Source organism: Orycteropus afer, unplaced genomic scaffold (assembly GCF_000298275.1).
Source record: "Orycteropus afer afer isolate SDZICR_OR568_19922 unplaced genomic scaffold, OryAfe1.0 scaffold00300, whole genome shotgun sequence".
NCBI lineage: Eukaryota > Metazoa > Chordata > Mammalia > Tubulidentata > Orycteropodidae > Orycteropus > Orycteropus afer.
The window spans coordinates 3,042,171-3,058,980 of NW_006921887.1; the positions used below are offsets into that span (position 1 = coordinate 3,042,171).

A 16,810-nucleotide genomic window follows, 5' to 3' on the forward strand; every position below is an offset into this window, starting at 1 on the left:
TTCATCTCTTGAGTTTTATATTTAAAATCTGAGACCTGGATCCAGCAGTCACAGGACCCATGACCATTTGGGAGCGAGGAACCGCCCAGACTCACAATCAAGCGGGACGCCTGCTGGGTGGTGGCGGAGAGCATCGTGTTTGGGTGGCTGCAGGCTTCTCATGAGGAACGAAGGCCAAGGAGGACGATACAGACAGCTACGAACACCAACTAGATATTGCTTAGTAGTCTCAAATAGTAATCAGTGGAATTATATGCTCATGAATAATAGTGCACAGGGCATACGCTTCACTCATATATTTATAAAACTGATACTATCACAGATAAAATGTGGTTTTTTTTTAAACTTAAATCTATAGCTCTAGAAATTTAAATTTTAAATATGAGGGAAACCAACTGCAAGAAAGGAAGCCAATACAAAAGCAAAAAAAATAATGGGAAGGTCTGGAAATCTACAAAGCAAGATACTGAGATTCTGGCTTGGGCTGGTCAGTGTCACACTCGTTTTCCAAGTTTGCACCCCTGAGTCAACTATTCGATAACCACCATACAGTAGGCACAGAATCAGCATACTTTATCAAACAAAACACCAATACCTGTTAAAAAATCATATTAATTTTTGTAAATGTTGTAGATAGAGGAGGATAATCTGAAATTTTAAAATCTGTGCTTGGTTTTCACTAACGTGGAGCAAATGTCAGGTGAATGAACATCATCTGTTAATGTGACCTGTCTCTGCCTTGTCTGCCAACTGGTTTGGAATTCCGTAAAGTTCACATGTGAGAAAACCATTAACAACAGCATGGAAAACAGTTGCTGGGGGATGTGTTTTGCTCAGACTAGACAGCATTCGTCTTGAAATGCTTCTAGAAGGCAGAGTGCGTGAGGACTCTTTGGCTCCAGTCATCAATAGCTCCCAATCTTGAGTTTTGTGGGTTGAATCTGAGTTACTATGCTTCGGCTTTTAGACGACCTCAAAAGCACATGAACACTTTTAGTGTAATGTGCACGTGGTGAAGGTCACCTCACTGACAATACTTCACAGGATTCCTCCGAGAAGACCAGTGCTGATGTGGCAGCACCAGCAGGAAGAGCTTATTGAGATGGCAGACTGAAGTGACAGAGTGACACTGTTAATCATTTGGTTTGTTCTGAAAAAAGTTTGTAAAGGACCAGCCTCCTCCACTAGATTTGGGAGAGTCTTCATCCTTAGGAGGAATCAGAAACTGTCGGGAGTTGATGGAGCATGGACTTCCAAAAGAGACGACTTCGCTGTTGCTGTCTGTGGATCTGGGGGAGTCAGGAGATCCCAAATTCCAAGTGCTGACGTTCGCCTGAGGCCTGTAGCCTGCGGCTTCATCCAAGTCATCTTCTGCAGTCAGATCTTCTACAGCAGAAGTAATGGGGAGGTGCATCTGTGGCTTATAGCCTGACCCCCCTACAGGGTCGTTTTCCTGTTCTTCTTCGGGCTTTGCCTGAGGCTGATACATGGACTGAACATCAATGTAAATGACCTGTGAAGTTCCTCCGGCGTCATCTGCCCCTGGATTCGGTATTTCTTCCTCAATGATTGGTGGACAATAGGACACAACCACATGGTTTTCAGATTCCGCCTCACAGTTCTCCTCAAGACGCTCGGCTACTGGGGAGATTATTTCTGTATCTTCTATTTTAGGGACTGTTGATCGGGTTTCCAGAACTTCGACATTATTTGGGGTACAAGGATTCATCTCCAATGTTTTAAGGGCACTGTTACCCTAGAAATAAACACAAAAGCATGGATGAACGACAGTGCCAAAACCTACTGCAATGCCCCTCCTACCAAAAGGGGCCTCCCACCTTCTGTTTCTTTCACAGTAAGCTTCTCTCTACCAGGCTGCAGTGTACACTACAGTGAAGCCACGTTTCCCCCACATCCGTATGTTCCCCTTATTATAAATAGTAAGGGGGACAAAGAGAGGGTAAGATAAACAATTTTAATCATTTTAGAAATTTAGCAGATGTTAAAAAACCATTATCTTCTCAAGACATTCTACTTAAGATGGCAATTCCATGCTAAAACTTTCAAACTGTTAGTTTAAAGAAGCTTAAAAATAATACAGTGAATACCTTCAGAGATAAATGTAAGAAAATTTAAGATTACCTCACAGACACTCTTTTGAAACTGTAGTGCTTTACAATTCTCTGGATTTGGAATGTCCGGGTAGAAGGTTTCTTTAATCCTTTAAATAAAGAGTGATTAAGTCCATTTAATAATTCCAAGACTATCTCTCAGGAAACAAATAAGCAATCAATCATCAGGCTTATTTTGACTTTTCATGTGAATATTTTAGTTAAGGAGCACCTGAGACAGAAACAGAAGCTCCTTAGTGTGTGACCATCCACAAAAACCTGCTATGCAAGGCAGAGGGGGAGGTTCCAATTTGGAAACCTGTGGCACTTCTATTTCTATCTGTAAGTACAATATCAGATGTACCTCATGAAAATAGACAGCAGAGGTTGGAGGCTGTCTTTAAATGGCAATTGTGCTATCAAGTGAAAAGTAACATATAGGCATTGCTCACATAACAATTTTCCTGCTGCAAGCTGGATTAACCATGGTCGACTAGGGACACATTTGCGCTATGCGTCTCTCTGTGCATTGTAACGGAATCTGGACTATTAGCCAGGGAGAGCTGGGGTGTGATGTAACTGGTTTTACCTATATGGGTGAAAAAACCTAGTGAGAAATGCAAGTGATAACCATCCGTCAGGAGTTCAAACTAGCTGTGCTAAAAAGAGCAGAGCTATTAATCTTAAGTAAAAACTCAATGTAGTTAAAAAAAAAAAATCCCAGCTCTGCTTGGTGTTGTGTAATATTTTGATAACTATTAAATTCCTGCAGGATAAATAACTTCATTAATGCAAGTCTGAAATGCTCTACCCAATAAACTCTCATTTTGTGTGTGGGGGCAGGGCGAGGATAGGCTAAAATAGCTGTTTCTTAATGTAAAATGTGATTTTCTTAATGAGAAGATGGTCACCAAAATAAGCTGTTCTATACTTTCAAAGTTATTACTGTTTTGATTTCTAATCCAGAGAAGATGGAACGGAGGACCTGTCCATGCACTCACCCATGACCACTCAATCTCACTTTACTCAGCTACACACCCCTTTTTCACTGTCTCCAGAATCTCAAGTTCTTTCCAATTCCGAGGTCTTCACAGACCCTCGGTCAGCCCTCTGCCTCGAACACGCCTCCCCGCTCTATTCACCCCTGGGGACTCTGCTCAAATGTCATTCCTGCAGAGAAGTCGTGGCTGAGGACCCACCTCCACCGACACAGGTCCCTATGCTATTCTGCCCGTTGCGTCTGGCCCCCTCCCTTCCTAGCTCTCACCTGCACGCTGCAAGCATGTATTTACTGGACGATGTGGGTTTTGTGCTCATCATCCCCCTCACAAACTAAGGCTGTAAGGCCCACACTTGTTTTGTTCTCAATGGCACGCAGCAACACATATCCTCCTTCACATGGGAGGCGTCACTCATATGTGCTGAATAAATGAGTGAATGACCAACCAACAACAATAACAAAAAAAAACCAAACTCACTGCCATCGAGTCAGATCCGACTCATAGCAACCCCTCCTTGGGTTTCCAAGGCGGTATTCACTATGGAAGTAGATTGCCCAATCTTCCTTCTGAGGAGTGGCCGGTGGGTTTGAACCACCAGCCTTCTGGTAAGCAGTCAAGTGCCTTAGGCACTATGTCACCAGATCCTCCAAACAGGTCACCAGGAAAAAGTGCAGCCTTCACCATTAAATTACATTTAATCTCATATAAAGCTACCGCCATATTTATGCTTGTAATTTTTTTCCCCCAATGGCTGCATTGCACTGCATATAACTGCTGTTAATTTATCAGTAAAAACGGTGGGGGAAAATTTACACTTTTACTCTATTAATTTTAAAATCTTTAATATGTCACATTCTTGCCTATTATTAAAATCAACATTAAGTCTGACTATCACAATTATGTTTCACTAACTAGTCACAACCCAAGAGATGTAGTACATATTTGTTAACATGCAGACTAAACAATCATGCCCTAAGAACAAAGCAGCAAGAATAAACACAGGTACCATTACCATTCTCGTTTCCGATAGCAAAGGACACTAGTTACCACTCCAATGATGACAGCCACTGCCACTGGGATGAGAATGGCAATAATTAATCCCACAGCTGGAAAGAGAATGTTGTAGATAATTAAAGTTCACATTTTCAGTATAAATAATAATAAACTATGTTTGTGTGTGGGGAGATTTAGGTTGGTTGCTAGGAGTCAGAACCCACTCAATGGCAGTGGTGGTGGTGGTGATTTTTTTTTTTTTAATTGTGAATTGGGTGAAAATTTATAGAGCAAATTCACTTTCCATACAGCAGTTCACATACACTTTGTTTCATGACACTGACTACAATTTCCCACAATGCAACAGCTCCATTCCCACTTCCTCCTTCCACCTCTTCCCTGTGTCCATCCCTCCATGCACTCCTGCCCCCTGAGCTGTCTCCCTGTGCATAAACAGCCCTTCTTTCTGCCATGACTGTTCTTTCCAAGGAGTGTATCTACTTCAGGTAAATGTTCAACTCATATGTCTGTCTTTGGTTTGGCTGGAAGCCAGGTGTGGGTTCAATTCCAGACCTGAAGGGCAGCTAGGGGCCATAGTCTTAGTGGTTCCATCAGGCTCTATCAGACCAGCAAACCTGGTTCCTGCCCTTTTTTTTTTTTTTTCCCCCAAATGATTTTGAGTTTTGTTGCATATTGTTCTCCCACTCTATCCAGGATCTCCTACATAGATCCCCCTCTGAGGGTTGACAGTGGTAGCCGGGCACCATCTAGTTCTGGTCTCATAGTCATATAGGCTGTGGATCACATGGTGTACCAGTTGCTAGGACTAATTGTTTCCATGAATCTTTGGTTTTCTTCACTCTTCTTTGTTCTGGATGAAGAGGTACCCATCGTTGCATGTAGATGGCTGTTTGCAAGCTTTTAAGATCCCAGTCGCTACTCGCCAAAGTAGGAGGTGGAACAATGTTTTGTGTAGTATGCAAAACGTAATCTTAAAGCATTGTAATAATTTGCCTACTAATACTTAAATTCTTTTGAGCAGTGTTTCTCAATCTTGGCACTACTGACATTTTAGGTTAGATAATTTTTGGTTAAGGACCCCTAGTGGCACAAGAGGAGCTCTGGTAGCATAGTGGCTAAAGCACTTGACTGCTAACCAGAAGGCTGGCGGTTCAAACCCACCAGCCACTCCTCGGAAGGAAGGTTGGGCAATCCTACTTCCGTAGTGATACTGCCTTGGAAACCCAAGGAGGGGTCGCTATGAGTCGGGGCCGACTCGACGGTACATAACAACAACAACAACAACAACAACAGTGGCACAAGAGTTAAGCACTTGGCTACTAACCCAAAGACCAACTGTTCAAATCCACCAGTGGCTCCCACAGGAGACGAGACCTAGCAATGTGCTCCTGTAAAGACTACAGCCTGGGAAATACTACGAGACATTTCTACTCTATCCTGTGGGATTGCTGTGAGTCAGAAATGACTTGACGATACCTAACAATAATTCTTGGTTGTGGAAGGAGGTCCTATGCATTTGGGAGCTCTGGTGGCATTTGACTGCTAACCAGAAGGCTGGTGGTTCAAACCCACCAGCCACTCCTGGGAAGGAAGATTGGGCAATCTACTTCCGTAGTGATACCGCCTTAGAAACCCAAGGAGGGGTCGCTATGAGTTGGATCTGATTCGATGGCAGTTGAGTTTTGTTTTGTTTTGTTTTTTATGTCCTATGCATTGTAGGAAGTTTAGCAGCACCCTTGGCCTCTACCAGTTAATGCAAGTAGCACCTGCCCCACCCCACCCCCAGTAATGGCAATCAAAAATGTCACCAACATTGTAAGTCCCCTGGGGGAGAAAAGCACCCCTAGGTGAGAGTCACTGCTTCAGAGAACCATATCCCCTCAGTTCTTTATTTAAGAGATGTATGTGACCTCAACGCCAGCACAGAGTAAACACAGGTCCTATCTTCTGAAATTTCTGAATGTCGAAGGAAAGTTAAACCTACCACCTTTATCTCCCGCACTTTCCATCTCAGTGTTATGAATGTGCTTTAAAAAAAGATTTTTACATTTCTTTCACTCTTTTCCTAAATATGTTAAAAACCAGAGTAGAATAGGTGAGATAAAACCAGCTGACTTACATTAATTCAACATGAATTTTCAACTCTGACCTTCAGATGTATTCCTATTTAATTTGTTAGGTTACTTGTTAGAAAATAAGGAGCTCTGGTGACACAGTGCCTAAGGCATTTAACTGCTAACCAGAAGGCTGGTGGTTCAAACCTACCAGCCACTCCATGGAAGAAAGATGGGACAATCTCCTTCCATAAGATTTACTGCTCTGGAAACCCAGTGGGGGTCTCTATGAGTTGGAATCGACTTGATGACAGTGGGTTTGGTTTATTTTTGGTTTTGTTAGAAAACAGCTTCAAGTAACTGACAAGAATAAATGAATAAATATGAAGTCATCTCACAGGCTTTTAACAGTACCCTCCACTCACCATTAAAATGCAACATTTGAAATTTTCAAAAAAATTTGGGTTCCTCCATAACCAAAACTGCTAGAAACATTATGCATTTAAGTATGAAAAACATCTCAACAAGGATATTTAACTTACAATTTTCCTTTGTCACCACATACATGCTCTTCTCGGGGCCCATCCCACCACTGGTGTAGGCTCGTAGCACCAGATGGTAACTTGTTTTGCCCTGAAGGTCAGCGATTCTCAACGTCTTCTGAGATATGTCAGTAATATTCTTAACCTTTATGTCAGAATGGCCTGTTTTTAAAACAAAGACTATTATTACTGATCTCCATAACAATTTATCACAAGGCTAATCATACCTGTCAGACTTACAGCCCTAAGTGAAACGGATGCCAGGCTACTCCTGGAGCCAGAGCTATGTTCAAATTCTACCTCCGCTGGTTACTAGCTATGTGATTTAGGGTCCTTTACTTCAACCACTCTGAATGTGACTTTAACTATGAAACAGTATCTATCACCACTTATCTCACAGAGCTTAATCTTGGGCTCTAGGGTAATGTCTGCCATGTTGTTAGGTGCTGACGAGTCGGCACCGACTCATAGTGACCCTGTGTGCAACAGAACAAAATACTTCCTGGTCCTGTGTCAGCCTCACAATCCTTGCCATATAGCAGGCAATTGATAAGAGTCACTTCCCTTTCTACTACTGAGAGCATGGAAACACAACAGCCGAACCCTTGGGGCAGGGGACACTGATCCTGCCTCTGCATCAGAGGACAGCTCCAGGGAGCAAGAATAAAGATCAATAGAGATCAGTTCAAACCACTTAAAAAGAGTCAATGTTTCCTGAGTTCTCTGAGGAGAGGCTGCTAGGGAAGTCTTCAAACCACTTCAAGAGGACGTGTGAAGAATTTTTTTAAAAACTATTTTTTAAAAACTTTAATCAAATAAATACAACAGTTTAAAAAATTAAACAGTAGTAAATGACTAATGATAAAAAGGAACGGTTCCTCATCCCTTTACTCCCCACCCCACCAAAGGAACACTTTAAAATCATGTTACCTTGGGTATTTACATGCAAATTTCAAAATTACATACTTAGATTGCTAGTTCTTGATTTTTAAATTTTAGGTATTATCTACTCATATTGCCTTAAAGTAAAGATTTAGCTCTCTTACACACACTAAGGTCCCGCCTCTCTTCTGTCTGTTGTACTTAAGTGCTGTGGTGGTGCTGGAAGCTATGCTACAGGTATTACAATCACCAGCAGGGTCATGCTCGGTGGACAAGTTTCAGTAGTTTCCAGAAGAAGACAGACTAGGAAAAAAGACTTGGCAGTCCACTTCTACATAAACCGTCCAGTGAAAACATTTTGTTTAGCAGTGGAATAGTGCCTGATATAGTGGAAGATGAGCCCCTAAGGCTGGAAGGCATTCAAAACAAGACTGGGGAAGAGCTACCTCCTCAAAGTAGACTTGACTTTAATGACATGGATGGAGCAAAGCTTTCCTCTGGTCCTTCATTTGCTGATGGGGCACGACTCAAAATGAGAACAAACAGCTGCAAATACCCATTAATAACTGGACATGGAATGTACGAAGTATGAATCTAGGAAAACTGGAAGCTGTCAAAAATGAAATGGAATGCATAAAGACTGATATCCTAGGCATTACTAAGCTGAAATGGACTGGTATTGGCAATTCTGAATCAGACAATCATATGGTCTGCTATGACAGGAATGACAAATTGAAGAGGAATGGCATCACTTTCAACATCAGAAAGAACATTTCAAGTTCTATCCTCACGTACAATACTGTCAGTGACAGGATAATATCCATATGTCTACAACTATTATTCAAATTTACATACCAATGGCTAAAGCCATAGACGAAGAAATTAAAGATTTTTACCAGCTTCTGCAGTCTGAATATTTCACACATTCAATCAAGATGCATTGATAACTACTGGTAATTGTAATGCAAAAGTTGGAAACAAAGAAGAGACATTAGTAGTTGAACAATATGGCCTTAGTGGCCGAAAAAATGCCAGAGACTGCATGACAGCATTTTGCAAGACCAATGATTTATCCATTATAACTACTTTTCAACAACATAATCATGACCATCCATATTGACCTGGCCAGTTAGAACACACAGGAATAAAACTGACTACATCTGTAGAAAGGGACCATGGAGAAGCTCATCAGTCAGAACAAGGCCAGGGGACTACTGTGGAAAAGACCACCAACTGCTCATACCGAAGTTCAAACTGAAGCTAAAGAAAATTAAAACAAGTCCATGAGAGCCAAAATATGACCCTGAGTCTCTGAATTTAGAGACCATCTCAAGAATAGATTTGACACATTGAACACTAATGACCAAACACCAGAGGAGATGTGAATGATACCATACATGAAGAAAGCAAAAGGTCATTAAAAAGACAGGAAAGACCAAAATGGACTTCACAAGAGACTCTGAAACTTGCCCTTGAATGCAGAGTAATGTAAATGACAGACACAATGATGTAAACAAGCTGAACAGATGATTTCAAAGAGCAGGTTGAGGAGACAAGGTCAAGTATCATAATGAAATGTACAAAGCCTGGAGTCAGAAAACCAAAACGGAAGAACATGCTGAGCATTTCTCAAGCTGAAGAACTAAAGAAAAATAAAGTCTCGGGTTGCAATACTGAAGGAATCCTATGGGCAAAATACCAAATGATGCAGGCAGCATCAAAAGAAGATGGAAGGAATCCACAGAGTCTCTGTCCCCAAGGAACTGGTCAACATTCAATCATTTCAGGAGGTAGCATATGATCAAGAACCTATGGTACTGAAGGAACAAGTAAAAGGTCTACTGAAGGTATTGGCAGAAAACACAGCTCCAGGAGCTGACCAACTGGAATGTTTCAATAAACACTGGCTGGAGATGATCATTCATCTATGCCAACAAATCTAGAACACAGCTACCTGGCCAACCGACTGGAAGAGATCGATATTTGTGCCCAATCTAAAGAAAGGCAATCCAACAGAACACAGAAATTATCAAACAGTATCACTGATATCACATGCAAGTAAAATTTTGTTGACGGTAACTCAAAAATGGTTGGAGCAGTACATTAGTTAGGGAACTGCCAGAAATTCAAATGGGATTCAGAAGAGAACATGGAATGATGAGTATCATTACTGGTATCAGATGGATCTTAGCTAAAAGGCTAGAATACAAGGAAGATGTTTACCTGTACTTTATTGACTATGCAAAGGCATTTGTGTGCATCGTAACACATTAATGGGTAAGATTGTGAAGAATAGGAATTCCACAATGCTTAACTGTGCTCATATGAAACCTGTACATAGACCAAGAGGCAGTTATTAGAACAGAACAAAGGGATACTGAGTGGTTTAAAATCAGGAAAGGTGTGTGAGGTTGTTAAGGTTATGTGTCCTTGGCTGGGCCTGGTTTTGAGTGGCTAGGCAGCAGGATGTAGTATTCCCCATGATGAGATGGTAATCAACTCCATGTTAGAATCTACTGTGAGTAGCTGAGTTGCTGCCTTAGGGATGTGGTCTGCTTCCTGAATATAAGGTGAAGCCTTGGGGAATGGTCTGCAGCTTTTGGCACAGTTGATTCCTGGATGTAGCTGAATCATTATTCAGCAGCCTGCCACGCTGTCTGCCAATCTTGGGATTCTTAATGGACTTGAATCAATGGCCTGTTGTGTGGTTTGGTAATATTGGGACTGTGCCTTTTCACCTGTCAACCTTGGGTTTGTCAGTCTTAGCACCCAGCAGCTGCCTGATGAAGAAAGCCTCCAGCTTCAGTGGGCTGGGAACAAGCAGCAGAATTAAAGCTCAAGGTCAAGGAGCTTTCACCTAGCTCCTATAGCCTGGCACTTTGAACGTCCTCGGACTTCTAGTCTCCAAAACTGTAGACGAATAAACTCCTGTTTGGTGAAGTCACTCGTTTGTGGTATTTTCTGTCTGAGTGGCATGAAGTGACCAAAACAGTGTGCATCACTATAGTATCCTTTTTCTGTACTTATTCAATCTGTCTGCTAAACACATAATCTGAGAAGTTGAACTATATGACTATATGAAGAATGCAGCATCAGGATTGGTGGTAGACTCATTAACAACCTATGATAGGCAAATGACATTCTGTATCCTGCAAGTAAAAAAGACATGAAGCACTTATTGATAAAGATCACAGAATATAGACTTCAGTATGTATTACACCTCAACATGAAGGAAACAAAAATCCTCACAACTGGACCAAACCTGAAGTTGTCAAGGATTTCATTTTACTTGGATCCACTCACTATTAAGACCCATGGAAGCAGCAGTCAAGAAATCAAATGACGTGTTGAGTTGGGCATATCCGCTGCAATGGGCATATCCGCTGCAAAAGATCTCTTTAAAGTGTTAAAAAGCAAAGATGTCATTTTGAAGTCTAAGATGTGCCTGACCCAAACTTCAATCATCTCATTTGCATGTGAAAGCTGGACAATGAATAAAGACCGAAGAAGAACTGATGCTTTTGAATTATGGTGTTGGGGAAGAATACTGAATGTATCATGGACTGAAAGAAGAATGAACAAATCTGTCTTGGAGAAAGTATAGCCACAGAATTCCTTAGAAGAGAGGATGGCGAGAACTTCATCTCATGTACTTTGGACATGCTATGAGGAGGGACCAGTCCCTGTGGAAAGACATTATGCTTGGTAAAGTAAAGGGTCAGTGAAAAAGAGGAACCAAACCAAACCAAGCTCACTGCTCTTGAATCGGTTCCAACTGATAGCGACCCCTCCTTGGGTTCCCAAGGCAGCATCACTACAAAAGTAGATCGCCCACCCTTCCTTCCAAGAAGCAGCTGGTGGGTCTGAACTGCCAGCCTTCTGGTCAGCAGTCAAATGCCTTAGGCACTAAGCCACCCTTAATAAGATGGATTGACACAGTGGCTGCAACAATGCGTTCACACATAGCAACGACTGTGAGCATGGCACACGACCCAGCAGTGTTTCCCTCTGCTGAACACAGGGTTGGTGTGAGTCGGAACGGACTAGACGACACCTACTACCACCACCCTATTGCCCCTCTCCTCCATGTCATTCAAACATGCATACAAAAACTCTTGGTAAATTAAGTGTTTACATTATTGTGTCCATATAGACATTACTGAAGAGGAATGGTCTGGTATGATGTTTCCTTTCTGTATAACATCATTTTCCTGTTGTTATAACTACTTTCTTTATTTGCTTGATCTTCTATGTACCAATCGATACTCTTCTCGTATCCTCCAACGAATACTCAATACCATTTTCCACATGGTCAAAGGAAACAAAGCCCCAGCTCCATGCCCCCTGAGCCCTGCACCCACCCAGAGGCCCCTTGCCCTCTGCCTTCTGTATCTGGCTAGACACCTTCTCATGGCTGCCATCTAGGGACTTCCTGCCCCTCTCCTGTCTGCTTCCTGGGTCTCCCCTACTTTGTTTCCGCATGTCAACGCACAGCTTTGGGAGTTTCCTGAGAAAGGGTGCAGGGGAAAATAAATATTTGCAGCCTTGCATGTCTAAATATGTCTTCATTCTATGCTCACTGGTTGATAGATGGGCAAAGCATAGAATTTTTCATTAGGAGATAATATTCACTCAGTATTCTGAAGATATTGCTCTGCTATCTTCCAGAATCTGGTCTGTTGTTGGGAAATCAGCCATTCTTACACCCTGATCCCTTACACATGGTCTTTTTTCCTTATCACTTTTAGGACTATTTCTTGAAACATTAGGTCCTCTGAAACATGTTGATGACAAACTTTGTGGTCTTTTTTTAAATTCATTTCACTGTGAAATCCAGGTCCTTTTATCTTCTATACTCAAGCCCTTCAGTTCGAGGAAATTGTTTTATGTTTTTTTTTTTTTTTTTTTTTTTTTTGATAGATAGTTTCATTCCTTCCATTTCACTCTGTTCTCTCCTTAAGAGAGCTCTTATATAAACACAATGCACAGGTCCTAGGCCAGCCCTCAATTTTCTAGGCTTTTAGCTCCAGTGTTTCTCCTTTGCTTTGTCTACTTTTGGTAAGAATCTATCTTCTAACACCTCTAGTTTTTTTTTTTTTTTTTTTAATTATTTGATTACATTTTTAATTTCAAGGTGCTCTTTCCTGTCTTCTGATCATTCCTTTTTATAACGTCATGTCTTTTCAGTGAGAATAAGTTTGAATTTGTTTCCCCACATTGAATCTGTTTCCTCTGAATTTTTTCTGGCTTCTGTCCTTTGTGTTCAAGGCTTTCTCAAGCATCTGGTGCCCCTTGGCTGCCAGTCATGTTAAAAGTGAGGTACTAAAAGGTTGTCTGGAAGCTTGGTATACACAGGTGGGGAACAGATGAATGGGCTTCACTTCTCACTGGTGGAGGATGATCAGGTAGGTTCTTGGCTTTCCTTAGGACAATCTCCCAAATGTCAGCATCGTTTATACCTTTTCTTTGGGAGCATTTAGTATTTAACAGAACAAAACAAAACGTTCTAATCTCTTGCTGGGGGAACAGGCCTGGTCAGAGATATTCTATCACTTAGGTGAGTAAAAGAGGACATGGAAAGATCACATCCTTTAAGCTGTACAACTGTTTTAAGTCTGACACTTTATCCAATAATCCAAATGTTGGAGGTTCCCTGGTTCAATTTCTCCAGAGAATACACCTCTTATCTTTTCTAGGCATGGCAGAGGGGCAGTCATGTTACTTCTATGAAGCAGGTGTAGGACCGGGGCAGGGTAGTTACTAACTGCTCCTTATAGACTTTCAATCAACCCCTGCACTCAGTGCTGATTCGTCCCAGCCATCTGGCTCCACTGCCTGGTTCTTTAGGGTGAACCACAGCCCGGCTCAGCAGTCTGTCCATCCACTCTCGGCACTTAGACTTCACTGTCCTCCACTCTTCTAAGTCATGCATTGCACCCCACATTCATGACTCCTCTTGTTCAGTGCTGTCTCGCCTCTCCACTCCTCTTTGTCTTTGTTGCTGTATACATTTTGTTCTTCTTGACTCTAATTCTAAGGAGCTCTGGTAGCACAGTGCCTAAGGTATCTGACTGCTAACCAGAAGGTTGGTGGTTCAAACCCACCAGCCACTCCGCAGATGCAAGACTGGGCAATCTGTTTCCGTAAAGATTTATTGCCTCAGAAACCCAATGGGGGTCACTATGAGTCGGAATCAGCTCAATGGCACTGGGTTTGGCTTGGGTTTGACTCTAATTTTATTGACATTGTGGGAGCAGTGATAAACATGTGTGGTCAATCTACCTCATCTAACTGGAAGTACATATGCTAGAAGTATAACTGATTCAAGTGTAAAATTTCTGAGCATTTGAGGAAAATTACACCAGACTCTGGGTGTCTGTAGAATTTGACACTCAGTATTTCCCTCATCCAAAGGCAACTTTGAAGGCTTATGACATGTAGAAATTAGTGATTTGGGTGAGGCACACATTTGATGAAGTTGATCTCGGGAAGTGGCTTAGCTAACGTCCAGTCAGCATTCCAACGTGGCTTTATTGTTCTCTATTTATCAGACAGCCATTAAATAATTAAAACTGTTTATTTCTGAGGAAAGATCACTACAGGGAAATGAAATCTTTCAAGGTGAAAAGATGATAAGCTTTGTGTTACATGAATATGCATAAGAAATATGACACCTGACAGAAATTTAATTGGGAAAAAGACAGAAGAAGTCTGTATAAACATTCATGTTAGTAGATCAGAGAATTCACTAAGATCTCTGTACCTACACCTCCCAAATAGGACTTTTGAACCAGTTTATTCTGGTTCAACCCTCTGCTGAGAATCTGCATTTCCATCCCACTATGCTAAAACAGAATCTACATTTTAAGAAGATTCTCAGGTGTATGTAAGAATCACCCAGGGATCTTATTAAACTGTAGGCTCTGATTCATATAGCTATGGTGGAAACGCAAATTTTCTCAGCAGAGTTTTGAACCTGAACGAATCAGCTAGAAGCTCTGCTCTCAAGTGCCAAGGATTTACCGCACGCCCAAAGAACAAACAAGTATGCCTTGGAAGAAACACAGCCAGAATGCTCCACTGAAGTAAGGCTGACGAGCCTTTGTCTCATGTACTTTGGATATTTATCAGGAGGGACTGGTCCCCAGAGAGGACATCGTGGTTGGCAAAGTAGAGAGTCAGCAGAAAAGAGTAAGACCCTCAACAAGACAGACTGGGCTGCAGTAATGGGCTCAAACATAGCAACAATTGTCAGGAGGGCACAAGACAGTGTTTCCCATTCTATTGTACATGGAGTCCTATGAGTCAGAACCCGCTTGATGGCTCCTAACGACGATAACAATGATCTCCAAGTTCCCAATCAAGTCTATTAAACTTGCTAGCTCATTAATGCCAGGGCTAACAAAGACACTATCTCTACGGATGGCTCTGTCAGAGAACAAGTGAGGCTCCAGGCCATTCTTGTGATGGGCTAGAGTTTTTCTTCCCCATTAGTTCGTGTACAAGAGAACTTAACCTTTTTTTTTTTTTTTTTTTTTTAAATAATCTTCATGTGATGCTGTATTAAGGATTATGCAAAGGTAGTAAAATGCTCCCTGTTCTATGGGGGCTTATAATCAAAGGCTATTAAAAAGAAATTATTTAAAAGATTCCTCAAAGACTATGCTGTCATGTATCACATGCCAAAATCTTATAACTTTCAAATCCGAAAGACAACTGCATTTTCATTTCCTAATTTCTCAAACAGTTTTGGAAACCAGTACTAAATACTCATCAGCACCTTCCTTTCTCTGTGGTTCATGAGAACTTCTAAGAAATGTTCTCCTTGGGCTGTAATTTACTTACCAGACTCCAAGCCCCTCATCTTAGAGATGCCTCTCTCTCCTTTTCCAAAATAAAATAAATATCCTCTTAAAAAGCCTCTAAGCTCTTCCACAGGAATATCGTCCCATTTTACTAATATAGAGTCAGCAGAAGTATCTTCAACAGTAAAATTGGGTGCAACAATTGGAGCTGTAAAAGGGAAAAAGCAACTGCTAGAGGTTATGTCACTAGCAAACAGCAGTGAGTTTTATGAGACTTCTAGCCTGAAAAATAGCCAAGCTTTGAATTAAAACTTTATTTTCCATTTAATCATAAACTTACAGAGATATTATCACAAATACTTGCATTTAAACTTACACTAATAACCAGAGACCAAAAGATTCTTTAAAAGAACTAAAGTAGAACTTAGAACACAACTTTTAGACAAAATATGTATCTGAGAAAGCAACCTATGTGAAATCATTAACTGGCTACTCAAATGGAGTTCATTCATATTTCTCTTCTTTGTTGACAGTACTGGGTAAACTAATAGTTTGAAAACTTGTACAAATGCTAATTAAACACCTTCAATTCCAAGATTTAATTTTCTCAGTGACAACAATAAAATTGGAAAATATAAACATTAAAAAAAAATGAATAAAAATAAACTATTTTAAATTTGCCCTAAAATAAAAATTATTTTTCCTTTCTTGAACTAAGGTTCTCAATTCAATCTATTTTTAAAATCCAATCTTACTACTGGTGCTGATGTGTAATTTCTCCTATGTTTCCTTAAATTACACACACACAAAAAAAGTACCCACTTAACTTACCCAGTTCTTCTATATATCCAATCACGGTACGTAGTAACTGATATCCTTGATTTTTGCATCCATACAGGAAAAAACTATATCTTATACCTGGTTGAAGCTGATCTACAGGATGAACACAAACAGTGAACATTCATAAATATATATTACCATGAATATGTTTTTAAAATATCAAATATATAATGATTCTGACATTTTCAAATGAGCCGTGGTTGTGCAGTGGTTATGCACTTGGCTGCTAACTAAAAAGTCGATGGTTTGAACCCACCAGCTGCTCTGCGGGAGAAAGAAGAGGCAGTCTGCTTCCGTAAAGATATACAGCATTGGGAACCCTATGGGGCAATTCTACTCTGTTCTTCAGGGATGCTGTGATGATAATATACTCAATGGCAATGGGTTTGAGTTTTTTTTTTTTTTTTTTAGTTTTTCAAAGCTAACTTTTACAAAACCAAACCAAAAAAAAAGTCGGATTCAACTCAGTCGATTTTACTCATAGCGACCCCTCGTTGGGTTTCCAAGGAGGTATGTCTATGGAAATAGATTGCCCAATCTTCCTTCTGAGGAGTGGCTGGT

The 16,810-nt window shown here is 41.0% G+C and overlaps 1 protein-coding gene across 1 annotated transcript in view; it reads right to left on the reverse strand.

Annotated features, from left to right (window-relative positions):
- Positions 1 to 1,132: 1,132 nt before the first annotated feature.
- Positions 1,133 to 16,810, reverse strand: part of LIFR (LIF receptor subunit alpha) — a 62,110-nt gene continuing 46,432 nt past the window's right edge. The window contains exons 14-19 of the mRNA XM_007951581.1: positions 16,241 to 16,342; positions 15,450 to 15,617; positions 6,723 to 6,884; positions 4,125 to 4,218; positions 2,143 to 2,221; positions 1,133 to 1,756 (exon numbers count right to left, since the gene is read on the reverse strand). Coding sequence (XP_007949772.1) covers positions 1,133 to 1,756; positions 2,143 to 2,221; positions 4,125 to 4,218; positions 6,723 to 6,884; positions 15,450 to 15,617; positions 16,241 to 16,342 — 1,229 coding nt within the window. The remainder of the gene's footprint in view (positions 1,757 to 2,142; positions 2,222 to 4,124; positions 4,219 to 6,722; positions 6,885 to 15,449; positions 15,618 to 16,240; positions 16,343 to 16,810) is intronic.